Source organism: Ictidomys tridecemlineatus, chromosome 4, assembly GCF_052094955.1.
Source record: "Ictidomys tridecemlineatus isolate mIctTri1 chromosome 4, mIctTri1.hap1, whole genome shotgun sequence".
NCBI lineage: Eukaryota > Metazoa > Chordata > Mammalia > Rodentia > Sciuridae > Ictidomys > Ictidomys tridecemlineatus.
In genome coordinates this window covers 205,751,253-205,778,189 of record NC_135480.1, presented here as the reverse complement: position 1 = coordinate 205,778,189, position 26,937 = coordinate 205,751,253, and the positions used below count along the sequence as shown (strand labels likewise).

Here is a 26,937-nt window from a genome sequence, read left to right as displayed (position 1 = left end):
GCAGTGTCCTTGTAGCATGCTCTTTTTAGGTCTTTATAGAGGTCCCCTTTTATATTTTGCTCTTCCTTTGTTATAATGCATTAAGTCTGAAATGGAAAGATAACCGTCTTTCCATTTCTTTGGTCATTTAAAACTCTGGGAAAGATGAGTAACTTACATATCTCAGCTGCTGCTCTGTGCTCACTGGGGCTTCTCCCAGCACTCCCTCAGCTCCCCTTGCCTGTTTTGGCATCAGAGCCGGTGCATCACACACACACACACACATGCGCGCGCGCGCATCACCACTGTCACACATCCCCACCACCATCACAGGTCACCTTGCTTGTTGGTTCATCGTTTTCTCAGAACAGTCATTAGTGCATTCCTCTGACTTATCAGCCACAGTTATGGTGCAAAGAGGTTGGTAAAATTGAGCCAGGATAGGAGAAATTCTAATAAACTGCAGGTCTTTCTGAGCTCATGGCTCTGCCTTTAAAGGGTCCTGCCCAGTAAAATTCCACAGACCTCTTGGCTTATGTGACTGTCCAGAGGAGATGGGTGGTATATAAGATGTCATCAGAATTTCATAGAAGGGTAGAGGGATGTGAAGTTTGGAAAAGTTTTGTTAACTGTTTTAGTGGAATTTTCATGTTATAGTTTGGAAATTTTTAAAAAATTATAACACAGATGAGAACTTAAGAGCCCTACAAAATATTGGTTGGCTGTAAAGAGAAAGGCACAGGGCAAATGAGGTCTGCTTCTTCACTAGAGGTGTGGAATTTTAAAAAGCAAGACAAGAACATTCCCTGGCCATTGAGAAATTGGTCTGCATCACGTGGACATCTGTAGGCATTGGTCATGCTTGAGATTTGTTCATATTCTTTTTCAAAACCTTCTCTTCCTCTAGCTCAGCCCTCTCCTCCTGCTACAGCCGAGTGTACCAAAGTCTTGCCAACCTCATCCGTTGGTCTGACCAGGTGATGCTGGAAGGCGTGAACTCAGAAGACAAGGAGATGGTGACAACTGTGAAAGGAGTCATCAAAGCTGTTCTGGATGGAGTAAAGGTACCAGGGCGGGTTCCAGGCTGTCCTGGTTGGGACTTGGAGCAGCCAGCCTGCTTGATGTTAGGAGCTTGTTCATAAACTTAATGCCTGGAAATGAATGTCTTCCAGAGTCTTTGGTACTCAGTCTGAGGACTGGTCTAAGTGACTCTTGAAAGCCTGTGGAGTTCTTGTTGACACTGTTGGAAGGCTACCAGAGGCATCTTGTGTTTGGTCTTCAGAGTCCATATCACAGTTCTGAGCACACTGCCCACGAAATATGGTGTAGTGGAGACTTCTTCCACATGTTTTTATTGGTGCATGGTAGTTTTTCATATGGAGGGATGTGTTGTTACGTACATGTGGAGATTGTTTTCGCCTTGACTTTTCACAAAACTCCCAGTATATCAGCTTTTTCCTTTTCATGTTCTAGGAAATTTGGGGATTTTTGGTAGAAAAGCAAGAATGAGATGAGGAAGAAATGAACCTGTATTTACTTGATATCTATGGTGTAGTCTGAGGATTCAGCATCCAGGGAAGTCAGGAGCAATGTAATGGGAAATTATGACTCTGTAGTTCAGGTGGGAAGCAAAGGCCAAAAGGCTCTGGGGCATAAACCCTAATTTGAGAGAGTAAGTCCTGGTGGATGAAAGTAAGGGAAACATAGAGCAGGAATCCTGTGAGGGCCTTTGGACCAGGGCTGGAGCTGTGGGCAGTAGGAACATGGAAGCCTGCTGTTACACAAAAACTACGTCCTATGGTGTCAAGAGCTGGCCTTGAGACCCTGTCTAGCTTTCATACCAAGGCCACCACTTACTGGCCAGTGCACATGAGCGGTTTCCTTAGCTGCTCTATACCTTGGTTAACTGGTCCATAAATAGATATAATAGTAGCACCATGTACCCTATGTGCATATATGATTATACAACCTGTGTAACTACATCTCTTCCAACTAGAAGTATGAGAAGTTATACTCCATTTATGTATGATGTATGAAAATGCATTCTATTGTCATGTATAACTAATTAGAACAAATTTTTTTAAAATTTAAATAGTAAAAGCACGTGTCATAGGGTTGCAGATAGGATGGAGTTAGTATATGGAGTGCTTGTGGAACAGTGCCAGGTACATGCTAAGCACTTGGCATTAGCACTGTTTGTTATTAACTTTGTGGTACTAAATGCATGATTTATGAATGTGGCTCAGAAAAAGTTCATTCTCTTCCCTTCTACCCACCAACTCAAAATGATAGCTGAGGTACTTACTCTTTATCAAGAAAGATTCCTCCACACTCACCAGATCACAGCTTCCTGAAAGCCTCCTGCATGGATCCTGGAGAGCAGAGCAAGGATCCCAAGGGAAGGCTAAGAAAGCATTGTTTGGTGTGGCAGTTTGCTCCCAAGTGGTCACAGTTAGCTCAAACACCCAGTAAGGACAGCTGAGTGTCTGCAGGGAAATTTGAGTTCATGTCCAGGGATGCATGGCTCCTGTGTACTCTGACTGCTTCTATGTCCTCGGCACCCCCAGAGTTATTAAGTCCTATGAGACTTCAGAGTGGAGCCCGGTGCGGCCATTGAGAGATCTGTGTTGCTCTCCAGATTTCATGCTAGTCCCTTAGCTACTCTCGCTGCTTCCTCATGATAGCTCCCCGCAGGCAGCAGGCAGCAGGAGGCCTGACCTACAAAGCACTCAGCTCAGCTTTGACTCATCCAGCTGCTATACTGTTCAGACCTCTGGAGATGCTGCTGTTCACTTTCCAGGTGACACTGTGTGGGTCCCTCCACCACGCTGATGCTGCTGAGAGCAAAGCAAGTTGGCACAGAAGAGGTGGGCTTTCCTCACAGGCTTCACGGCAGCCCGAAATGGAATCAGGACAGCGTCACCCTCATTAAAAGGGAATTTCTCCAGTCTTTCTATGACCAGACTGAAAAAGAACCTGTGGGATTTGAACCTGGCATTGTCTAAGAACCAGTAACTTCTCCCCAGTTGTCTTAAAACTACTTTCACCAGAACAGAGATTCTGTATTGAGAATTTCTATAGATTCACTTTTGTCACACTTATTTAGGAAGTGTGTAGGGAGCGCCTCTGTTGCCAGATGGTGAAGACAGTGATGAGCAAAGCTCCCGCAGGCCTCCACCTGGGGGACTTGCCTTCTGAGGGCAGAGAGCCTCTTGTGCACCCAGTCACCTCCACTGCCTCCCTCAGGCAGGAGAGCCACACTCAGCACAGAGGGATTCTCTGTGCTGGAGCCTCCTTTGTGTCCCTCAGGCCTGGGACACCCCACACACCCATGTCCCTGGGCTGTGAGGGGCCAGGAGTGTGCAGAAACAAGGCGTGTACCTACTGTTGTCATCCCTCTGGGAGGGGAAATGTTCCTCCAGACCCACTCACTATCTTTCAGGTGACTCATTCAGTTGTTAAACAGAATTTTATTTTGAGGGAGAGAGATTGAAAAATGTTTTCAAGCCAGATGACTATGCTTGTCCCTAAGTGAGTGGTCATTCATCATTTAAGCCCCATGTAAATGCCCCTGCTTGGCCATGAGGTTTTGAGATGTTTATCCTGAAGCCTGGGGACAGGCGAGGTGAGGTACTGGACATGAAGTCTGAGTGCTGGGTGCCCAGTGGACATAGCTGAGTACTGCTCCCCACAGAAATGCTCATTTCCAGATGAGCTCAACTTCGCCTGTCCCTGACAGTGGCCATGGCTCTTCTCCAGGCAATCTGACAAATTTCACATCTTGCCAGCTCTGTGCTTGAATTTCAGCTCTTTCTCTTTTCCTTAGATGGTGACTCCGCACCCAACTCCCTGCACTCAGCTCTGCCTTCCTCTAAACCTTCCAGGTGTGGAGGCTTCCCTGTAGGTCTCCCCTCTTCACCTGAAACTCCCCAGTCTCTGGGCACACACACTCCAAACCAGTGAACAAAGGGCTTCTTACCCTGATGACTGTGGGGAGAACTCGTAGAAGCCTACAGTTCTGTCATTTAACCGTCACCCTCATAATCAACCTTAGGTGCCAGGCTCCGCTTGTATAACAGCAGTATTTTGAAATGTTTTCTGGCTGTCAATTCAGATTAGGTCTGATATCAAGAAACCCCAAAATAATAGTAGCTTTTAAAAACAGAACTTATTCAGTGTCATCTGTAAGAGTACAGAGACGGAGAGTCAGGGACTGGCAGGACACTGTCACAGCACAGATAGGGGTGTTTCCATCTTGCATTCCTGCTCTTCTTAGCACACGGATTCTACTTCGTGATTCAGAATAGCCACTTCATCCCCAGCCATCATGTCTACATTCCAGCCAGCAAGGAAGATGAGAATACGAAGTCATGCCTTTCCCTTTAAGGAGGCTTCTTGGAAAGCCTCACAAAATTTTCATGTACATTATATTGGCCAGAGCTTGATCATATGCCCAGCTGAAAATCCATTAGGAAGAACAGATACTGTGGGGCAACCACCTGTCTGCCACATTGACATTTCAAATAAGCCATTTCTTTTATCCTTTTCAGACTATTTTTAAATGTTTTATTATGAACAATTTTCAACACTTGCAAAACAGAACAGTGAATAGAAAGAGAAGAGACTCTTGAGGCCTCTCGGGGTTTCCTAGGTCCTTCCCCTCATCGTGGCCACTTTTGTTTCTTCTCTTCCTCTACCTGCTCCCTGGATGATGTGGGAGCAGATCCCAGGTGCCATGTCCTGCCATCTCTGGAACAGGCTTGTTTGAGAGAGGGACATTGCAGGCATTCCAGGCCACAGAGGGCCCTTTGTTTTCATTTTTGTTGTTTTTGAAATGACCTTCTTACCTAGAGAGCCTTGCAGACACCAGCCCTAGGCTGGATTTGACCTGCAGGGTGTGGTTTGTTACTTCTGACTGGCTCATTTTTTTACTTCAAGATCCAAATAAAGTTCGTACTGTGAGTTCATTGATCGGTGTCTGAAGGGTTTTTTTACTTTTTTCCTTGCAACTTGTTCTTGTGGAGAGCGGCTGCTCCTAGAGTCTCGCATCTAAGCCATGCAGGGCACCAGGCAGTGCTGCCAGCATGCTCCTCCAGCTGCGACTTGCTGGAATCCAAGACGCAGCAGACTGGGGCCTTGTGCTTGGGAGGATTCCCTGCATCCTTGAGCGAGCTGGGCTTTCCCTTGGAGGTGTCAGAGGCCATCAACCGTCACGCCTGTGTCCATTGCTTCCTCAGGGTTATAGAACAGGAACATGGACATCTGCCATTTCCTTCATCACTGACTTAGCTGGATTGTGTCTGAGAGACTTCTCCTTGTCACCTTCATGTCGAGCTTAGTTCCCTTCTTTTGTATACCAGTTTTCAAAATCATGAGTATTTTCAAGCACCCTTTAGCATGACCGATGAATGTTTTTTTAGAAAATTATCATTATGAGTGAGTGAATTTAGGCGTGCTTGACATGTTTCACCCAGTGCAAAGTTACTCTTTGTGGTGTCCAGGTCCAGCCTTGTGCCCGGGGACGGCTCTCAGAGGTGCCTTCTACATGCCTTTTGACACGGTGTTGCAGGTCTTTACTAGCTCTCTCACTTCTAGCTATGAGAAGTTGTAGGATCCTCTTTTGTGCTTCCTGGGTTTTCTTGGTGGGACATTGGTGACAGCTTTATTGAAATGCAGTTTATGCATCTGGAACATGCCACTTGGTGACTTCCTGGTTATTCCTGCGCACTGGTATACTATCACCACCACAGCCAGCTTTAGAACACAGTGGTCTCAGGATGAATACCAATACCACCACCACTATGATTATTTCAAATCACTGAAAGTTTGTATTACCTAAATAATAGCAAGGAGATGCTATTTTTGTTTTTTGGTACCAGGGATTGAACTCAGAGGCACTGGACCACTGAGCCACATCCTAGCCCTATTTTGTATTTTATTTAAAGACAGGATCTCACCGTTGCTGAGGCTGGCTTTGAACTCCTGATCCTCCTGTCTCAGCCTCCTGAGCTGCTGGGATTATAGGTGTGCGCCACCGCACTTGATGAGGTGCTACTTTTATGATTTAGGCAATCCTATTAGGAGCACACAGTCATTTTCAGACACTTGAAAGTCTTTGTATGGGTGTGTGTTTAGGGTTGTTTGATTCGTTACATCTTTGGAGTATTTCTCTATATCAGCGTGTTGAGTTTGGGGTGTTTTTATTTGGTTTGTTTTGGTTTCGATACTGGGAACAACCCAGGGATGCTCTAGCACTAAGCCACATCCCCAGCCCTTCTTATTTTTTTTATTTCAAGACAGGGTCTTGTTAAGTTGCCCAGACTGGCCTCTAACTTGTAACATTCTTCCCAAGCCTCCCCAGTCACTGGGATGACAGATGTAGCCACAGCACCTGTGGCGGTGGTTTTAAAGGAGAGGAGAAGAAATGGGGAAGAGGAAAGGGAAACAAAATAGCTTATTATAGGTAGTAGAGATTTCTCCTGTAAGAGTTTTGGGGATATGCTTTTGTAAGTTTAAAAAAATTATCATGCTTATATTTCAATTTCATACATTCAGATTTTAGACCTTTTGTTGTTTTAGTTTTTAAAATAATGTGGCTTAAAGATAGATCTCGTTACTCTAATAGCCCCCTTCCCACCTTGTTTTCTGAGTTCAGTAATTATGTTTTTTGGTAAATCTTCTCAGAGGAAGCCTATACCAAACATGTGCTCTTTGCAGTGTTTGGGCCTGGGGTGTGGAGCTGACTCACAAAGGTCCAGAGAATCCACAGTTATCCAGAGCTTCTGTAGCATCTTTTTTTTTTTTTTTTTTTTTTTTTTTTTTTTGGTGGTAAGGGGAGAAGAGGAGGGCTACTGGGAATTGAGCCTAGGGACACTTTATTTTATTTATTGATTGATTGATTTTTAATATTTATTTTTCAGTTTTCGGTGGACACAACATCTTTATTTTATGTGGTGCTGAGGATCGAACCCAGCGCCCCAGTATGCCAGGCATTACTGCTTGAGCCACATCCCCAGCCCCAAACCTAGGGACACTTTAAAGCTGAGCCGCATCCCCAACCCTTTTTATTTTTGAGACAGGGCCTTGCTGAGTTGCTGAGGGAAGCCTTGAACTTGCACTCCTCGTGCCTTAGCCTCCTGAGTTGCTGGAAATACAGGTGTGCACCACACTGAACCCAGCTCCTAAAGCCTTTTTTTACTTGGATCATAGCTTCCTGCCTCAACTACATTTTTAGTTTCCAACACCTGGCACTCTTCTAGGCCACACTCACCCTGCAGGGTGGCACTTGAGAGCACCTGTGGCTCCTTGTCTTTAGGCTGAATGTGTCTTAGGTGGAGCTGGGTGGGCAGGCGCAATTTATGGCTGTGACAACAAGGCCAGGTAACTATGGTTCTCCAAGGGTCCTGACTACCACCTTGAGCTGTGGTTTTCCTGTTGAGCAATTTTGCAAAGCATGCATTGTAAATTACAGTCCTCTGAGCACTTCTATGCCCTGTGTCCCACCAAAGTAGCCTTCGGCGAGAGACAAAGCTAACTGCAGCATCCTCGTTTTGTACAGGAGTAAATACATCTGTGGGGCTAGCAAGTCCTTAAGCCTCTGAGCTGTTGGCCCAGGCCTGGGACCCTCTATACATAGCTGCCTTTTCCTTGAAGGCAGATTTGAGGTTCAGGCTAATTCTCTGGATCTTATTCAAGTGAGGCTCTTCAGCAAAGATTCCTGTGCTTCTCTGCATATGAGGATCCCGGGTAGCTTTTCCATGCAGCTGTTGAGGCTCTAGGAATCCTGGCTTGGTGGAAAGTAGCCCTGCTTTTTGTCTATTTCAGGAATGGGCACATGCTCATGCACTCTAGCATTTAGCTCAGCACTGAGCTACAACGGATGCTTCTCTGCTCTCTTCTCTGGAGTGTAGAAACATGCCACCGAGTGGGATAGTCAATCTTGCTGCCAGGCAGCCAGAAGTTGCAGGACTGAGTTCCAGGACAGGTTATCATGCTTTACTGTCTTTATCTGTGAAATGGGTACAACAATCCACATCACTTAGGACTATAATGAAAATGAAAGGAGGTGGGATAAATTACAAGGGACCAGTATATAGGGGGATTATTACCACTTTGGATGTGGCCAGGGAAGTTCCCTTTTTGCTACAATAAAAATGTCACTGGGACTGGACACCCCTCTGATCTCATTATGCAGTTTCAGTTACAGGAAAATCCTGTACTTGGTTACCAGACCTGATCCAAGGCATGTGAAGAAGTAACTGATAAAGGGTTGGGTCTTGGTTTATGGTCACACATCTCCTTGGGCACCCAGGAGATTCACAGGACCACAAAGTGATGGTGGGTATATGATGAATGTGAGCAGGAAGGGAACCTTGGGTTGTAGCCTGGTGTGCTTTTCAATGAATTGAGGACTCCCCCGGGATGCCCTGCCCTTGAGGGCCAGTGTGGCAGGGCAGCATGGCAGGGCATCATACAGAGTTGCCACTGCCCATGGGCTCCTATGGAAAGCCTTTTTTTGTGTGGCATGTCCCCTTTGCCAGACAGGGCTTTGTCTCGACACCAGGAGGATGGGGGCAGATAGGCATAATCATGCTGTTTCCTTGAGCACCAGAGCCTACTGTTGTCCTGCAGGTCACTTAAGGCTTCCTTCTCTGCAGCCATTTTCAGTATAAATAAGCAAACATGGAAGTAAAGTATAATGTATTTAGGAAGCTTCTTTTCCAAATAACCTGGTTAGGTCTTGAAAACTGGTTTTCAGCAAACTAGTGGTAGGTCTCGCTTATAGTCCCCTGCTGTAGACACAGTCCAGATAGATCTTAGTCTTTCCTAACTTGTGCTTCCAGATAATGAAAGGCCTGCCGTCACTCAGAAATCCTGCCTTCAGGAGGAGGTCCTGGGCTTGGACGACCTTCAGTGGGCAGTGAGGTGGGGATGTTGGAAGCTGCTAGATGGTGTGCGTTCTCAAGCTTACCTCCATGAGATAGATGGTCATGGCAAGCTGAGACTGGAGCCTTCTGTGTAGATAGGCAGAGCTGCCCGCTCCTTCTCCAGCCTCATTCAAGTCTGGGCAGTAGATTGGCCCTAGGGAATGTCGCTGCAGCCCTGGTGTTGCCTTGGAACCTGGGCACGCTCATGCATGTGTGCCTGTCATTTCAGGAGGTCACGCTGCCTATCCAGAAAGATAGCAAGCTAATTGTGATTGCTCATGAGTCAGGAAGAATTGGTGGAATTTGTACCTATGTCAGCCACTGCAAACACGCAGTGTTGTACTTGTGAGCCTGAAAGTGGAGCCTCTGCATGGCTTTCATCTGGTGCTTTGACCCCTGCTGAGCTATGAACTTTCACAACAGACTGTCACTCCTGACCTCCTCCAGGCCCTGGGTGCAGGGGCCACCTCCCTCAAGTCACTGTCTCTTCCTATCCTGTCATCGTGTCCTTCCTGTCTGTGTCACCAGCTGGCAAGCTGTCCTTGAGTATTAACTTGTAAATATGATGACCAGAGCCATACGCTCTCCCTCCTCTGCCAGTGTGGCTCTGAAACCTCACCTCCCACATTTCTCCACAAGCAGACGTTAGCTGCTGCAGAGTGGGGTGGCCGGAATCTGGTTCTCCGATGGGCCTTAAGGGGCTGTTGGAGGCATGCATTTGTTTAATTATTGTTTCAGAAGTAATGTATGTTCATTTCAGGAAATAGGAACAAAATAAAGGATGTTCCACAGTCATACTTGTTTCTGTTACATAAATTCTCAACCTAATTTTGTTCCCCAAACATGCATGTACCTCCTGGGGTTGTTCTTTTTCTTGAGCCTGTATTACAGCATCTTTCTTTGCTGTGTCACATGCTCTTGTGATTTCATTCTTAATGGCCAGAGAGCGATCCCTGGTTGGGTTTTCTCATGACTTAGATCACCAGTACCTGTTAGCAGAGATGTAATCAAATGGTCTGAAGTCATCTTTGGTGGGTGGATTTTTGCACACATCCATAGCATTTTCCTTGGGGAGAGTTCTTATAATGCAGATATTCAAGGCTCAGCATGCATCCTGGTAGTCATCTTGAGACAGTCATCCACTGTCCAGAGTGACGCTCCCCTCAGCCTGCATCAGGAGGTTTCTATTTTATTATGTCATAGCTTGGTGCTTTCTTATATCATCACCACAGTTGTGGACATTGGTGAATTTCTCCTTTGCTGCTCCTTCTGGCATCTCCATCTTCTTTTCTAGGGTTTGAATCTTGGCTCTGGGGAGGATGTTGGCTCTGCCTTCCTCATATCACCTGCTGCTATTTCCCTGTGGCGTGGTTTCAGTTTGGAGGCTCTGCAGTCCCTGACTCAGCACAGTATAGTTCTGTTGACCTTTGCATCATTGCCATCCCCTCTAACTTCAGAGGTAGCCTCCATGCTGAAAGTGGACATAGCTGTGCTCATGTCCATCCACAGAGGATGGATAAAGAAGCTGTGTGTGTTCACACATGGGAGTGCTACTCAGCCACACAAAGGAATAGACCACCCATGCTCCCCAGAACCATGGCTGTTCATGCTGAGCATAGAGGGACGGAATAGGCAGATCTGTAGAGCAGAAAGTAGACTGGTGGTTGCCAGAGTGGCAGAGTTGAGGGGAATCGAGGGCGACTATGAACAGGTACAGAATTTCTTACGTACAGACACCAAACACAGAATTGCATGCTTCAAATGGGTATTTTGTGGCATGTGAATTATATGTCCCTAAAGCTTTTAAATGAAGAAGTTGGACACAAAAGTGTGTGCACTGGTTCCTCTTATCAGGGTCTGGGGTAGGTCAGAGTAACTGAAGACAATCCAAGTAAAAAAGTGGTGTGTGGGGGGCAGTGGACGTAGGGTAACAGAAGTGGCCTATGCTCTGAGTGATATGCAGACAGGAGGAGCAGAGGCAGAGTTCCTCAGCCTGGGGGACGCATTCCACCTGAGAAAACCAGAGGCCTTGACCTGTTTTGAAAGTGCCTTTTTTTCAGGGCTGGGGATGTGGCTCAAGCGGTAGCGTGCTTGCCTGGCATGCACACAGCACTGGGTTCGATCCTCAGCACCACATACAAATAAAAATAAAGATGTGTCCACTGAAAACTAAAAAATAAATATTAAAAACACTCTCTCTCTCTCTCTCTCTCTCTGTCTCTCTCTCTCTTTCTCTCTTAAAAAAAGTTCCTTTTTTTCTTCTTTCTTTTATTTCCTTTCTTCCTTCCCTGTTCTAAGGTCATTTCTGAGTAATGACCTTGACTCCCTGTCCCTTGACCAAGACCCCAGCTAGTCCTCTTTAAGCGCCAGCTCCCACCACATTCAAGGCCAGCTAGCTTACTTTGGGAAACCCAAAGCCAGCAGCTGAGCCAGGTGGGTGTCCCTGAGCACATGACATGATGGCTTTAGAGAATAGAAAGTCGCCATCCCCGCAAACCCACTGGGAATCTCTTCTGCTGGGAATTTACTTTGTGTGATGAACAGTCATTTCTAGACTGTGGGGTTCGCTATTTCCCCTTCCAAGAGGAAGTGTCTCATGCATTTGAAACCCCTTGACGTGCTATGAAGGTATTTTTGGAGGGCAGGGGCCATTTTGGGAAGCCATGCATGTCACCTACAGTGATAATCCATGCGTAGGGGCTACGTAGGAAGTGTGTGGGCACAAAAGCGGACTCGGCAGTAGAGCCCAGACAGGCCCCTGCCTGTGGCACAGCTCAGTGTGTCCCTCTCTCCCATGCTGGTGCAGGAGCTGGTCAGGCTGACCATCGAGAAGCAGGGGCGGCCATCTCCAACAAGCCCAGTAAAGCCCAGTTCCCCAGCCGGCAAGCCTGACGGGTAAGTGATGACCAGACCCTCCTGGCATGGTGGTCACAGTCAGGGAAGCCCTCACTTGATCAGTTGAGAGCCTGTAGGCAGTCGGGGGGCAGCTGGGGAACCCAGGTTCCTTTTCAGTGGTAGGTTCTGGGTGAACACCTGTTACTTTAATGTTTTGAAGTGTGGCCTCGCCTGTCTGGGGTTTAATACCGCCACCCCCCCACCCCACCCCCGTCATGTTTCTGAGGATGGTGCAAGTATATCCAGGGGAGGAAGGTGACTCCCTGTTGTCAGCCACCTGAATGCAAGCATTTCCTGAGCAACTTCATTTCACACCCAGAAATTTCAAGGACATGGATTTCAGGAGTTTGACTTGAGAGTGCTTTGGGGTTTTTAATATTAGTTTTCTCAAGAGAATAAACTGAGGGCAATGTGGACAGTTTTAATACCTTGTGTAATTTCTACTATGAGCCCCTGGGGGAAATTAAGACACGAATTTGGAGCATTTTTTTTTCCCCTATACTAGGGATTGAACCTGGGGGCTACGTCTCAAGGCCTCTTTTTTATTTTTTATTTTGAGAAAGGGCCTCGCTGAGTTGCTGAGGCTTATAATCCTCCTGCCTCAGCCTCATGCACTGCTCAGATTATAGGTCTGTGCCTGCCTAATTTGGAATATTTTAGAGAACATTTAGATCATCTAATCCAAAGAATCCATTTTCAGATAAGGAGACTGAGGTTAGAGTCAGGAAACTTGGCCAAGCCCTGCTAATTTACCAGTGATCAGATGTGATTGGAACCCCAAGGCTCCTGATCCAAGGCCCGTCACTTCCCCACCCTCTCACATTCTCACCCCCTCAGGACCTGAGTATGCCGTGCTACCTTCTGTAATCCTGAGTTCTTTTGTCTCTCCAGCCAGCCTGAGCTCCCCCTGACAGACCGAGAGATGGAGATTCTAAACAAGGCGACAGGTGTGTCTCCGTCAACTGAGCTTCTCCCAGACTCCACAGATGAAGAGGTTGCGCCCCCCAAGCCTCCTTTACCTGGCATTAGGGTGGTTGATAACAGGTGATCATCTCCCTGTTTCTCTAGCACCTCCTTTAATTAGGACACTTGGGAAATGGATGGTAGAATGAGAAAACAGGAAGATGGTATGGTTGGGGCAAGAGCTAGGGGATTCATGCCCTGTTTCTCAGGGGCTCTGGAGGTTTGGCCCTGCTCAGAGTAGACTCTGAGTTCCTCTAGCCCTGGTTTAGGGCCTTTTCCCATGCTCTGAACCCTACTTACATCTCTCCTTTTGGCCATAGCCATTGAAACCTGGTGTGGTTTATTGTGAACAGAAAAGAAAGGGATGTTCTGATTTTCATTCCTTTGTTATTAATAACTTTTTATTTTGGCAGGAAAGGAGCAGGTGGTAGTTAAAGTGTGGAAATTGGGTGTGGAGAAGCTGGTAATGAAAGAGCCTCACCCACATCCTATATTCTAATAGCACTCTTTTTTTTTTTTTTTTAATACTGGGGATAGAGGGGCTGGGGATGTGGCTCAAGCGGTAGCGCGCTCGCCTGGCATGCATGCGGCCCTGGTTCGATCCTCAGCACCACATACCAACAAAGATGTTGTGTCTGCCGAGAACTAAAAAATAAATATTAAAAAATTCTCTCTCTCTCTCTCTCTCTCTCTCTCTCTCTCTCTCTCTCTCTCTCCTCTCTCACTCTCTCTTAAAAAAAAAAAAATACTGGGGATTGAACCCAGAGATGTTTAACCACTGAGCCACATCCCCAGCTCTTTTTTTTATTTTTTTGAGACACAGGCCTTACTAAGTTGCTGAGGCTGATCTTGAACTTGCGAACCTCTTGCCCTGCTTCCCAAGTTGCTGGGTTATGGGCATGCGCCCCTACGCCTGGCTCTAAAGCACTCTTGTTTGTGACACCTGGTTTGTCTACATGTTTTGGTCTCTTTCAGTCCACCAGCATTGCCACCCAAGAAAAGACAGTCGGCACCGTCCCCTACCCGGGTGGCTGTGGTAGCCCCTATGAGTCGGGCCACCAGTGGCTCCAGTTTGCCTGTTGGAATTAATAGGCAGGTAATGCAGCCCTGCTGCTGTGTGCACAGGTGGAGGGTGGAGGGTGGGAATTTGACCCTGAGGCCCTGCTGTGGTCATTCAGGTGGAGAGGCTGTGAGGGTGGGATTCTGTCATCCTCCTTCTTCCCCAGGAGGCTGGTAGGTAGGCTGGAGCCACAGGGCATCTCCTGAGGACATCTTTATCCACTCCTCCACCGGGACTTCCTTTCTGTCTCTATATATCATTGTATTGCTGACATCAGAAGTGGTTTCTGAAAGGGCTATTTCCTTCTCTGAGTCAGTATGCCCATTGCCTTGTCCTCAGTCTCTACCACCATTCTCAGAAGTGACTTGACTTGTTTTATTTTTCTTTCTGAGGATTTTGAGGTTGACTGTTATGCACAGAGGCGACTGTCAGGGGGCAGCCACTCATATGGCGGAGAGTCTCCCCGCCTCTCCCCCTGTAGCAGCATAGGCAAGCTCAGCAAGTCGGATGAGCAGCTCTCTTCTCTGGACAGGGACAGTGGACAGTGCTCCCGGAACACAAGCTGTGAAACACTAGGTGAGCTTCGGGCAACTCCTGTCTCCTTTCTTGTTGGTTTCTTGGGACTTTTACCCTCCTAGACTTGAGTCCCAGCTAATGCCAGTCTTGAGTAGATGACCCTGACCATATCACTTAAAATCCAGGCCTCATCTGCAAAATGAGGCTAGTGTCTGGCCTTCAAGGAAGCCAACACTTGTATCAGCACAAAACCTCAGAGTCAGGCGCTCAGGTGAGCACTGCCCGCGGATGGCCTGTCAGTGTGTGCTACATTCTCATGGCCACCTGCACCTGGATCTCTAAATGAAGCCCTGCACCCCTGACAGTGTTGGACAGAGTAGCACAGGCAGTCGTGGCTGGAACCGAATGCAGACCATGTGGGCCGACTGCATTTGGCAAGGGTTTGACAGCGCTATGCTGTCTGTGTCCCATGCATGAGATGTTTTCACTTCCAAGGATGTGTCTAAGAGCATCATCAGAGACCTATAGCAAGATTTCTCTCAAAGACATTAATCTCTGCATTGTTAGGACTGGTGGTAATCTGGAAACACTAGAGAACCAATGCTGGGAATCAGATGAGTTATGGTACCTTTGTTTAGTGGAATCATCTGTAGCTATTAGAAATAACTTATGATATGTTGATGAATGGAAAAACCCAGGACTGTTTACCCAGAAAATACATCAAATGTAAGCAAAGATGATAGATCCTGGGAGTGGGTGATATTTATTTTTATGATGGTTTGCCATGTTTTCTGCGGTGCTTATAATATTTTTTAAAGTAATAAATGTTTTTAAAATAGGAAAGGACTGGAGATTTAGCTCAATGGTACAGAGTTCTTGCCTAGCATGCACATGAGACCCTGGGTTCAATTCCCAGAACCTCCTGAAATAAATAAATATAAATATATGGTGGGGGTGAGCACAAAGTGCAAGGAGTAGTACAGCCACGTCCCCATTTGATTGACAGTCAAGGAGCATAATGAACAATACCAGATAAAGCAAGAACCTGCATAGAAGAGAACAGAGACACATTTGTGTCCCTCTGTGAGGCAAGACTGGGTACAGCAGGAAGGGGTTCGTTGTTTGGCCAGGGCCTCGTGGCTGACAGGCATGTTTCCTATTGGGTTTTCAGATCACTATGATCCCGACTATGAATTCCTCCAGCAAGACCTCTCCAACGCAGACCAGATACCTCAGCACGTGGCCTGCAACCTTAGCCCGCTGCCGGAGTCCTTGGGGGAGACTGGGTCTCCGTTTCCCAGCCATCCTTTCCAGCTGCCTCTTGGAAGCTGTCCCCAGTCTGAGGGACCCTCTGCCCTGGGGCGGCAGACAGACACACCACCTGCTTTGCCTGAGAAGAAGCGTCGGAGCGCAGCTTCCCAGGCCTCGGACAGTGCTGGCTGCAGGGCATCCTATGAGCGGCACCCCTCGCAGTACGACAACATCCCCGAGGACGACCTACAGAACCCAGCCCCAGCTCTCCCCTATACGCCCTTCGCTGCTGTCCTCCCCTTTCAGCAAGGAGGCTCCTCAACCCCCATCGAGTTTGTGGGTGATTTTACTGCTCCCGAGTCAGCGGGGGATCCAGAGCAGCCACCTCCTCTACCAGAGAAGAAAAACAAACACAGTAAGCCTCTGTCGAGCTCCATCAGGAAGTGCACTGTGTAAGCTAGAGCAGAGTGGGTTGGGTTCAGGTAGTTCAGGCATTAGTCTGAAGTGAAGCCAGGGGCCTGGGTGTTTCATGAAAGGATGGCCACATCAGGGAGCCCTGTGCTCTCATCACTGACGGTTGTTCTCAAAGCTCCGTAAGTTGACCTCTCCATAAGTGGTCTCTGTAAAGTCTCACGCTGGTCCCTTCCTGAGTGCTTGTCCTCTTCAGGTGGAGGCAGTTGACCTTTTGGCCTGAAGACACAAGTGTCGGGGCACGCAGGACAGGTTACAGCAATATCTGTGTAAAGTGAGGTGGATATTTGAACAGAACCCCCCTGGTGCCCACAGGGTGGTTTTCTAAGGACCCCCCTTTAGCAAGACACCAGGTGCACCCTGGGTGCACACTGTCCTATCTGCAGATGCAGGACCGCATGCTGATAGAATGACCTGAGGTGGCCTGCAGGAGGGGCCGAGGATGCCTTGTGAACCAGATGTTTTAATAGAAATTACCAGCATTGGGGTGGATCTGAAACATTGAATACTTGTGTTTGGATATTTTTCAACTGAAGATTTGCCATAGAATTACTAACCAGCGTTCTGGAAGCTCTGTTTCCTCCCAGCTCCCTAACTGTTGCACATCGCAGTCACTGCCTCCCACTTCCCTGGCACTGTTCCCTGATTTTCCCTGGCAGACCAGCTGTCACCATTTTGATACATGTGGCCACAATGGTCCCAGTATTCCCTGGCCTGGTGGAAGCATGACACAGAACCCTACAAACTAGAAATAGGGTCTCCATTCCAGAGTGCAGACCAGAGCACCCCTCCTCTAAGAAAGGAGGAGGGGCTTGGTTAAAGTAGCAGGGCTGCCTTGAGCCAGCTGGATCTTGAGAGGAGGCCGCTGTGAAGGTGTAGCTTCCCCACTCCTCCCAGCAGAGGGAGAGCCAGCTCTGTGGGGCTAGTGATGTCATTCCCATCTTTCCTGGAAGCCTGCTCATTAGAGACCAGGGTACTGGTGAGGGGTACACAGCAGCTATGCCAGGAATGTCCCCGGGCGTCTCCCTCAGCACAGGGAAGCCTTTAAGGAACCCTTGGCCTCTCCTTCCACCCACCCTACTTGCAGCAGCATCCCCTTATGGACCCACCCCTTCCTTTCCTGAGAGTCCCTGGGACTCAGATATAGGGCAGGACTGCATCCCTACAAATTCCACCAGACAGATGGTGCTGCCTGGCCAGGAAGCCAGAAGCCTTCCTCTCCCAGCTCTGAGAACAAGTGTGGGTGGCGGTCCTTGGGCAAAATCTGTAGAGAAGGAAGGGGAAGAAGGGTGGCCATGGTTCCTGTCAAGCGGTCTCAAGAGACTGAAAGTATCTTTCCCTGGGGCCAGGCACTGTGTGAGGTGCTCTCCACTGTGATGGAGCACTTTACCTACAGATCTTCAGAAACCACGGGGCCTAGGTATGGTGTCCTGAGCTGAGTGTCACAGCTTGGCTCTCAAGTCCTGGCCACCTGAGAAGGCAGGTGTCATTAGCTTAGTCCTGGAGATGAGGGAGGGGTGAGGGGTGATGGCTCTTGGATGGCAGCACACTCAAACCCTCCAAGCCAAGGAGGTCATCCAGCCCTCCTCCTTCAGCACCCCTCCAGTTTTCAGTAGTGACCCTATACAGTCTTTTCTGTGCTCTCCAAAAGAGTCCCAAACTTGAGGTACCCCAAGGCTTAGTCTTGGTCCAGAATCTGCTCTGTTCCCCTGAGAGGACCCTTGGAGACTTCCAGCCTGTGACGCTGTAAAAAAAGCATCTCACAAAATTGCTTTGAAAAGGTGGGCACGGTGGCACACACCTGTAATCCCAGCAGCTCGAGAGGCTGAGGCAGGAAGATCTCAAGTTCAAAGCCAGCCTCAGCAAAAGTGGGGCACTAAGCAACTCAGTGAGACCCTGTCTCTAAATAAAATATAAAGTAGGGCTGGGGATGTGACTCCGTGGTTGAGTGCCCCTGAGTTCAATCCCTGGTACCCAAAAAAAAAAAAAAAAAATTGCTTTTGGGAAAAAGAGATCAGCACCATTCCTCACATTGAACTGCTGCCAGACCAAGCTCATATGTGTTCAGTCAGATGTCACAGTGTGTCCTCGTCCTAGAGTGCTCTGACATCTTGAAGGACCCTGATTGCTTTCTGACATCTGAAGTCCCCACAGCCCCAGGGCCTAGCAGTGCCAGCCACTGAGCCTTCCCAACCGGGCCAGTGTGAACAGCCTCCAATCAGTTGCTGTTGCTTTGGAAAGGGACTGAACTCCTTGTTTCAAGGGTCTAGGACACCACTGCCATTCCTGGCAAGAACAGGGGCAGGTCTCTACCAGGTCCGCATCATCTGGAGTTCTGTAGACCTGAAGGACCACAGCTTGTCGGAACACCAGGCAGAGGTGGTTGATTGGTCCTTCCAGGGAGCAGATGGTAGGGTGCAGGTTGCCTTCCTGGGCTGGCATCTTCTGTGGAACTTGGTGTCAGTGGTGCGGCAGTGGTGCAGCAGTGACCCTGTGGCATGAGGCACCAGGAGCTGTACCCCGCATGGCCAGGTCCGGTGGGTGCTGTTGGAGCTAACAAGAAGGGCTTGCTTGTTCTTGCAAGTGAGGAAGGACCTCCACCCCTTCCTCAGCAGGACTCCAGAGGGAAGGACCATGACCCCGCTGAGAATGCCTCTGCCTTCCTGGATTTCCTGTGACCCCTGCTCGGGTTGTTTGGAAACACAGTGTCCCGCACCATGGAGCCATCCAGGCCACCTTCCCTTGGCATCTGAACCTCAGCTTTGCCAGGCAAGGGCTATGGCACTGCAACGTGGTTTGAGGGGAAGGTGCTGACTTAAGAGGTAGCTGAGATCTACCCACACACTGACTTAGGTCCCAGCTTCTGAACCCAGGTTCCCTTTTCTTCCCAGCTCTTGTCATCTTAGTTCCCTCTGTAAGTAAATTCATTGGTACCTTTTCTAACCAGGTGTCAAGAGGCCAAGAGTGTTTTCTTCCTAACATGGGAACTACCCCAGAACCCATGAGCCCCGCTGCCTAGAGAAAAGAGGACAATACAGGATTCCAGGACACAGGTGTTTGGGGTGCCGGCCTTGACCTCAACTCTGCCTTGGGCAGCGTCAGGGTAGCACTAAGTCTGTGTTTGATGGAGATTAGAAGCTGGGCTTCTGCTCCATGCAGCCCTCACCACTGTGGGAGGTCACCAGGCAGCTGTGTGCTCCAGCCCACTTCCAGAGCCCTCTGGTCCTCTAGGCAGTGGGGCAGATCACTGACCCCAAAATCGGGAATGAAGCACACACTGATGCCCCACAGGTGCTTAGGGTGCCACACCTGCTTCATGGAGAGGAGCCTGCGGGGCAAGGACAAGGTCACTGAGACCTGACAGCTAAGCTCCTTGCTCTTCGGCTTCTCACCTCCCCAGCTAGGCCCCACTCTTTGTGCTGCCATGCTGGCCAGCCTGGACAGGCTGGACAGGCTGCTCCACATCAGGCTACCAGGACAGCAGGGGCGGGGCTTCTACCAGGGCTAGAGGGGAAGAGGCCTGTTTTCAAACTTAAGCACCTTTTTTCCTCAGTGTCCATCCTTCCGTCAGGGGTGGCTTAGCTTAGCCTTTAATCTTGAAGGGCAGAACTGAGTTTAGTAGCTGGCATTTCTTGCACGCCCTGTGGGTGCTTTACCACACATGCCCCAGGGCTTGGGGCTCGTCTGATTCAGCAGGTTCCCAAGGACACTTTCTGAGGGCATGTTTCCCATTCCTCATTCTATGAGTGTTTATAGGCACACTAGGGACAGCACAAGCCAGATGTGGTCCCTGCCTTTGAGCTTCAACCCTTTAGGGGAAGGCAATAAATTCTGTTGCGTATGTGTGTGTGTGTGTGTAACCTAGGGCTTTGCACACTCCAGGCAGGTGCTCTGCCACTGAGCTACATTCCCAGCCCTTTATATTTTTGAGACAGTACCTCACTAAGTTGTGGGGCTGGCCTGGAACTTGTGATCCTCCTGCCTCAGCTCCCTAGGTTGCTGAGATTGCAGGTGTGGCCACCACCCCTCTTGCACCACGATCCTTCCCCAGAAGAGCTTGTGGTCCAGAGTCATTTTCTCAAGGGATCAGTCGTGCCCCCTGCCCCACCCAGAAACGCCAAGAGTGTAACCCTCCAGTAGTTCCCCCTATGTTCAGAATAAAGCCTGCTGCCCGCTGCCCTGTCCTGTTCACAGTGCTAGGTGGCCTCAAAACTGTCCTCTGCCTGCTATTCTTTGCCCGCCCACTCTCTTCCCAGCCTTGAAGGTCCTCTGTTGTCACATGGTTTGTCCACTGCACTTCACTCTTCTCTATAGGACCAGTTTCCCCATGACTATATGTCTGTCAGCTGCCTGGAGAAGAAGGTATGCCCCAAAAATGGAGGATGTGTCCTCCTGGCCCTGGTACAGTCCCAGTGCCTGTGCAGGTGCCCAGTGTGTCCAGTAGGCACATGGTAAATAAACTTTGTGAAGGTGGGAAGGCCACAGGCAGCTCACTGCAAACCACAAGAAGAGCCAAGGAGAATACGCCCAGGCAGCAGGGCACTGGGCAAGGGAAGGCTAGTGGGGAGGGGGCTGCTTTTAGGAGCCCCCAAGCATTTAGCCACAGGTAGAATTTTTGGAGCAACTGGAAACGTGTGCAAACCCCAAGGTGGCAGCTGGAACCCAGCCCAAGGGCCAGGGAGGGCGCAGGCTGGGACTGAGCTCCCTGTGAGTTGCAGCTGGAGAGCCCCACAGAGGCACCTAGCGTCCCCTGCTAAGTGTTGCTGGAAAGCCCTGAGGGCTCTTCAGGAAGGGAGTGAGGCAGCCCGGCACCTTCCCTTAATCATTGTTTTTAGACAGTTCACAACACTGAGTGGGAAGGGAGGGACTTCCCACCTCCCCACCCTGCCCCCACACAACACACCCCACGACCAGCCCCTCTGGAGCAGGACCTTTGGTTCCAGTGGATGAGCCTCACTGAGGCACCATAGTTACCTGAACCTCAGAGTGCAGAGTGCTGCTCTCTGGGTCAGACGTGGGGAGTTTGTGGTGTTACTGTCCCAAGAATTTCCTGTGCTCTGCCTGCCCTCCTTCCCAGTGTGCTTTCCTTGGAAGGCACCTGGCTGCCATAGGAAGAGCAGGTGGGAGGGGCCCCTGGGTGGCCTCGGAGAGAGCATGCGAGGGCCTCCCCTGTCTTGCAGTGCTGGCCTACATGCAGTTGCTGGAGGACTACTCGGAGCCGCAGCCCTCCATGTTCTACCAGACGCCACAGAACGAGCACATTTACCAGCAGAAGAACAAGCTACTCATGGAAGTGTACGGTTTCAACGACTCCTTCAGTGGCGGGGATTCTCTGCAGGAACTGGCCCCACCGCCCGCCCTGCCCCCCAAACAGCGGCAGCTGGTAAGTGGCCTCTCCCCACCCTGCATCCTTGGCACTGCCGTGAGTGGCAGCTTCAGATCCCAACACTGGGCCTCCCAGAGCTACAGCCACCTTCCTGGGGGTAATTCAACCCCCATTTTGTCCATGACAGGGCCTGGGCTTGGGTGTTGAAGTTGCTGTTCCTTCTCTTCCCCCCCAAGATGCTCCCCGGCAGCCTGTCTCACATCCTTCCATCTCCCCACCCTAGGCGTAGTGGGCCTTTCTTTTCCAGAGCAGCCCATGCAGCTGGGATGGGCTTGTACACATAATGTTTGCTTTCTCTGCTGACAGTCTCTTGTATTTTTTCTTTCTTCTTTGGCTCCAACATAGACCTCCCAGAAAGGAGGGACTCAATTAAAGCACAGGGCATGGTCTGTGTACGGCCATCTGTGGACTTTATTTCCATAATGGGCCTAACTGTATGGAGTGACTTGCATCCCAGCCCTTGGCCGGGAATGGCCCCATGAGAACAAGCTCCATTGAAGCAGGATGGCCTTAGACAGAGCTGCTCTGTGCTGCAGACACGGCCCCTGTCCTAAAACACCTCTGTGTCAAGGATCTCAGAGAGGGAGTGAAGCACGAGTCATGCAGAAGGCAGAGTGTCCCGCTGGAGGCCACTGCCACAGTCCGAGACCTCACTCAGCATCAGCCCAGCAGGCCAGCCACGTACCCCAGGGCTTCAGCCTTCTTTTTACTACCAGGTTACAAACCTGGTGGGACTTGAGAGTCTGAGACTCAGGTCCAGCCACACTCTGCAGAGGGATGTCCTGACCTTTTCAGACCCTGACCTTGGCCTGTGCTGTTCTGCTCATATGCTGGCCAGCTATAACCTATCCGTTGTGAGGACATGGTGCTGCCCCCTTTTCAGGGAGGCAGCTGCCAGCTGGGAACAAACAACCTTGGTTACTCCTGGTGGCCACCTGGTGCTTGATCTGGTTCCCGGCGTCCTGAGCCATCCTATCTATGGTGGGCACTGGCTGGCTGAGCAGGCTGTTGTCCATCCCGAGAACTGTGGACAGCACAGGCAGAGCAGCCCTGCCTGCTAGAGGAGGGGCTGAGCTTGGACTCGGGGACCTGGATTCCAGTCCTGCTGCGCCAAGCTGTGTGCTGTGCTGTGTTCAGGTCTCCATTCTTCCTCTGCCCTGCCCTGCCCAACCCACACCACTGACACATTAAAGATATGTCCTATGTTCCCTCAACTGTCCTTGGGCATCTTCTCGCTGCTAAGGAGCCCAAGGCAGATCCCTGATGGGCCTCTGGGATCAGAAGCCACTCCAAGGGAGCATCCTGCCTGCTGCACCAGGCTGGCAGCGTGGGAGCAAAGTTAGCCCCAGGAGAGCCTTAGGAGAGGTTAGGACACCTTATCAAACACCTCCCTCCCCAGACAGGCCCAGGCGCAGGCATGTGGCTCCACATGGTCCTCACCACAGCCCCTGGCATCCCAAGGCCACAGCTAGTCAGAGATCAGAGCCCATTGACAGAAGCTCAGGCTCACCACATGATAAGCCGTGCTGGCTGGTGGTCACACCCTGTCCCTAATGTACACGGGGAGGCGTTAGGCACATCTTACAGACAACAACAGCAGCAGTAATTACTTAGGTAATTACTTTGGCCTCGCATGTTGGTAGACTCGGCTACATCTCATCGAGTCCTCCCCACACCCCATGCAGGAAGTGCCAGAGCATACCCCATTTTATAGATGGGAAACCTGAGGCACTGAGGTCTTTCAGGAATGTCAAAGACCAGCAGGTGGTCAGTGGCAGGGTCTAGGTTCAAACCCAGGCAGCCTGACCCTACCTGAGCTCTGCTCCCTAGGAGGAGCTCAGAGCCCAGTGTCAACCACATCTGTGGCTCCAGCCCACCTGTCCCCTGGCTGCAGTCTGCCTGAGAGTTTGTCTAGTAGACATGTCATAAGGAAGTAAAGGGGTCTCTTCTTCAATCTTGGCAGAGCTTCTGGTCCCTGAGCTGGGCCAGCAGGATTAGGGAGCAGCCTCCTTAGCCTTTGTCGTCGCGTGCTGACCGTTCTCTGCTCTCTCCCTTCTCCCTGCCTTTTCTCGCCCCTCTGCCCAGCAGGCCTCCTATGCTGCTTCTTCCTTCTCCTCTGTCTCCTACTGTGTGCAGCAAACTAAAGTGGCCTTCACCCCCGAGGACGGCAGTGCCACTCAGGGCCTCAGTGTGTCCGTGTCTAACTCCTTTCTCAGCCGGCACGGCAGCTTGCCTGTGCCCTCGGTGAGTCACTCCCCGCTGCTCTTCACTTGGAAACTGCGCACCTTCCATTCTTCTGCAGCCTGTGCCTCACAGACACAGGTGCTACCGCCCACCACTGGCCCTTCCTTCTGCAGAGCCCTGCACATAGGTGGGAAAGGGCGTGAGCACTGATTCTCTGGGGCCTCGAGGATGGACGGCTGCCGGGTGGGCAGAAGTGGGGAATTTTGCACAGCCCCGTTGGCAGCGTCAGCACTCCAGCATGGAGGACAGAGCCATCTGGGCCTTTTTCTCTGCTCTCCCACTGGGCCTGTTGTGAGTCCTCCAAGTGTTCAGGAATGTTTAAAAGGGAATGTTCTTCATTCCTCACGTAGGAAGAAAGGCCAAAGAAAGAACAGCATCACCAGGTAGGTGAGAGTGAGGTGAGGCTGTGTTCGGGAGCTTTTACTCTGTGGCTTAGCAAACCACATTTGTCATTGCATAGGACACAGGCTAGTGGGATGGCTGGGCTGATCTGGCGACACTTGCTAACATCTCTGAGACCTCAGCTGGGACAGTTGGCTGGTGTTTCTGTCACATCTATCAGGCTGGCCTGGGCTTATTCTCATGGCACCTGGCAGAGTTCCAAGGAAACCAATGGAACTGTACAAGGCACCCTGAGGCCTGAGCCTAGGACTGCGCAGCATCACTTCAGTCACAGGTGCTCAGTGAGATCACAGGGCTGCCCAGATCCAGGGAGGAGGAAGGAGACCCACCTCCTGGGGGAGGTGCAGGCTCTGGCCCAGGCCAGCACAGGGAGGGTTGCAGCCATTTCTATACTTCCCTACCGACACTACAGAGCGCAGCTTCTCCCAGAGCCTGCCTCTGCCCAAGAACCAAAATACCTATGCATTCCTGCTGATCTTGCCCCAGTCCACCCTCTGTAAATGGTGAGTTTGGATTGAGAAACTTGACCAAGCCCAGTTTTCTCTGGTGTCTGTCTGTGCCCAGGATAGCAATCCAGCACCCAATTCCAGGTCAGCACTCCCTGACCTTGGAGTGGACCTTCTGTGGCGTGCTGGGCACTCTGCAGAGCCCTCAGCAGCCTGGGTGTGCTGGAAAGCTAAGCACTGCCCTCTCCAATCCACCCCGGCAGCCACTCGGACACCTGGACTTCTCAGGAGGCACCTCCAGCAAGCTGCCATGACTCTTGCACAAAAGTTGGCTGTTAGACAACCCAGCTCTTTACTGTTTCCTTCCCACAATGTTGGCAGAAAGTGTGGGTTATCCTAAGAGATTCTCCGGAGCCCCTCTGAGCAGCTAGTGGTTGGAGAACTGTGGCTGAACTGGAATGTTAACATTCGAGGGCATTTTAACTAAGCTTGGTTATGCATGTGTCTTGGTTTTCATCCATGGGACACAGGGCATCTTAAGGCAGCTTGCATCTCTCATACTGCCTCTCAGCACCAGCTCCAGGAGGGAGCCCGAGGAGGCTGAGCTAATCGGGTGCTTCATTTCATTAAAAGAAAAGTCTTTTGAGAACCATTGGTTGTGGCCTGTTTGGAGCATCTGTCGTCTAACCTGCTGAACCCCAGAGAAGTGATTCCGTTTGAGGGCAACTTACTCATCCTTGTCTCTGATTAGACATCAACATGAGCCCAGGCATGAGGTTTCGCCTCACGGTCAGAGCAGCCCTTGGTCCCTGTGCAGCCCATGTTCCTGGGCCTGTGTCAGTCCAGCATAGAATTCAGGGGGGCACCCTGGGAATGCAACAGTTGTCCAACCTGGAGGGACCTGTCACGGTTCTTGGTGCAGTGACCTGTACCTTCTACTAAAACATTCTTTCTAACCTTGAAACCCTCTGGCCAGGGGAACTTGTAGCGCAGTAAACCTGCATTGGATGATGTGCTGAAGTGGGAGCTGAAGGAGTGTTCCTGTGCATTCTTCCCCAGGACCCTGAGAAGGGTTTAGCCAGCACACTGGGATGTCCCCAGAAATTGCAAGAGGGGTGAAAACGGATGGTCCCATGCCCAAGAGGAGCTTGCAGTCCAGCAGGCTGAACAGACAGGCTTGGGTTCTGGCAAAGTGTAAGCAGTAGTGTGGGACTCACAGAGGGGGCAGATCAGGGTGACAGCACCTCATGGGGTGGGGCTGGAACTACAACTTGAAGGACACTTGGTTTCAGGGAGTTGAAGGGCAGGGAAGTCAGCCAATTGTGTCCAAGCCAAGAGCCTGCCTCAAGGGCGGAGGGTCATCCCTAGTGCAAGCTCCCAGGGATTGAGATTGTAGGAGAGAAGTCAGAGGGGCTGGGGCAGTTCCAGCCTCCCACCCTCCACTGGGAAGAGCCAGTTGCCCACCTCGGGTGCCACCTACTTACTGAGCTTGCTGCATGGCCCATGGGCTCAGGCCAGTCTTTCATGTGACCCAGGCCTGCAGGTCAGGCTCGAGACAGGCTGTAGTTCTTGCTCCTGGGCAGCACCCCGTCTTCCCCTCCGCCTCAGCCCCACCCACAAGTTCCCTCAGTCAGTGGAGTGTTAGCTCCTGGCTCACAGATGCCCTTTCTTTTCTGATAAGGGCCATAGTCCTTGGAGGTCTGAGCAGCAGCACAGACCGAATCTAAATCTTCTGCATGTCCTCATGCAGGAGCACTAAAACTAACCGACAGGACAAAGGCATTGGGGAGGGTGACAGAGGCAGTCAAGGAAGGTAGAGAGAAGCAGGCGAGGTCTCCTGGGGCCCAGGGGCTGGAGAAGCTGCCCCTCCCAGAGGCAGCACTGCTACTGAGCCTTCTGCCCTCTCCCTGTCGCAGATTCTCCCTCCAGGGCTATCTGGGCTCTTGCCTCCTGAGCTGCCTGCCGTTTCCACCTCACCCATTCCCTCCACATCCTGTTTCCCAGCCGTCTCCTCTACCTGCCCTTTCCCTATTCTGAACTCTGGTTGTGCAAATCTTGGAAGTTTGGGGCTTGGTCCATGTTCTTGTCTCCCTTGACCAGGATATCATTGAGTCTCAGGGACCACAGGGTGGCCAGTGCTCTCCAGGCCTTGCAGTATTCCTGCATCTCTTGCTGTCCTCTTATGCCTCCTCCCTTTGCTAGCAAAAAGTGATGGGTGTTCCAGCAGTCTGCCATGTTTCTTTTCCATCTTGACTGCCAGATGGGTCCTCATGAGTAAAACTGCCCCCCATCCCCGTTTCAAGAGGGTATTTGATATCCCAAAATAACTGTTATTTGTTTAAAAAGAATCTTTGGGATGAGAAAGTGAAAGGTGTGTCATGTGAGGACCTCGGGTTT

The 26,937-nt window shown here is 50.4% G+C and overlaps 1 protein-coding gene across 9 annotated transcripts in view; it reads left to right on the top strand.

Annotated features, from left to right (window-relative positions):
- The window catches only part of Rapgef1 (Rap guanine nucleotide exchange factor 1), a 128,996-nt gene that overhangs the window by 74,943 nt on the left and 27,116 nt on the right, over window positions 1-26,937 (top strand). For 4 of the 9 annotated variants that reach the window (XM_078048489.1, XM_005321099.5, XM_013356695.4 and 1 more), the window contains 8 exons: window positions 887-1,043; window positions 11,713-11,801; window positions 12,693-12,845; window positions 13,740-13,860; window positions 14,217-14,400; window positions 15,512-16,006; window positions 21,243-21,445; window positions 23,534-23,692. In XM_078048489.1, coding sequence (XP_077904615.1) covers window positions 887-1,043; window positions 11,713-11,801; window positions 12,693-12,845; window positions 13,740-13,860; window positions 14,217-14,400; window positions 15,512-16,006; window positions 21,243-21,445; window positions 23,534-23,692 — 1,561 coding nt within the window. The remainder of the gene's footprint in view (window positions 1-886; window positions 1,044-11,712; window positions 11,802-12,692; window positions 12,846-13,739; window positions 13,861-14,216; window positions 14,401-15,511; window positions 16,007-21,242; window positions 21,446-23,533; window positions 23,693-26,937) is intronic. The other 5 variants (XM_040286512.2, XM_013356699.4, XM_040286514.2 and 2 more) reach the window with 2 other exon arrangements.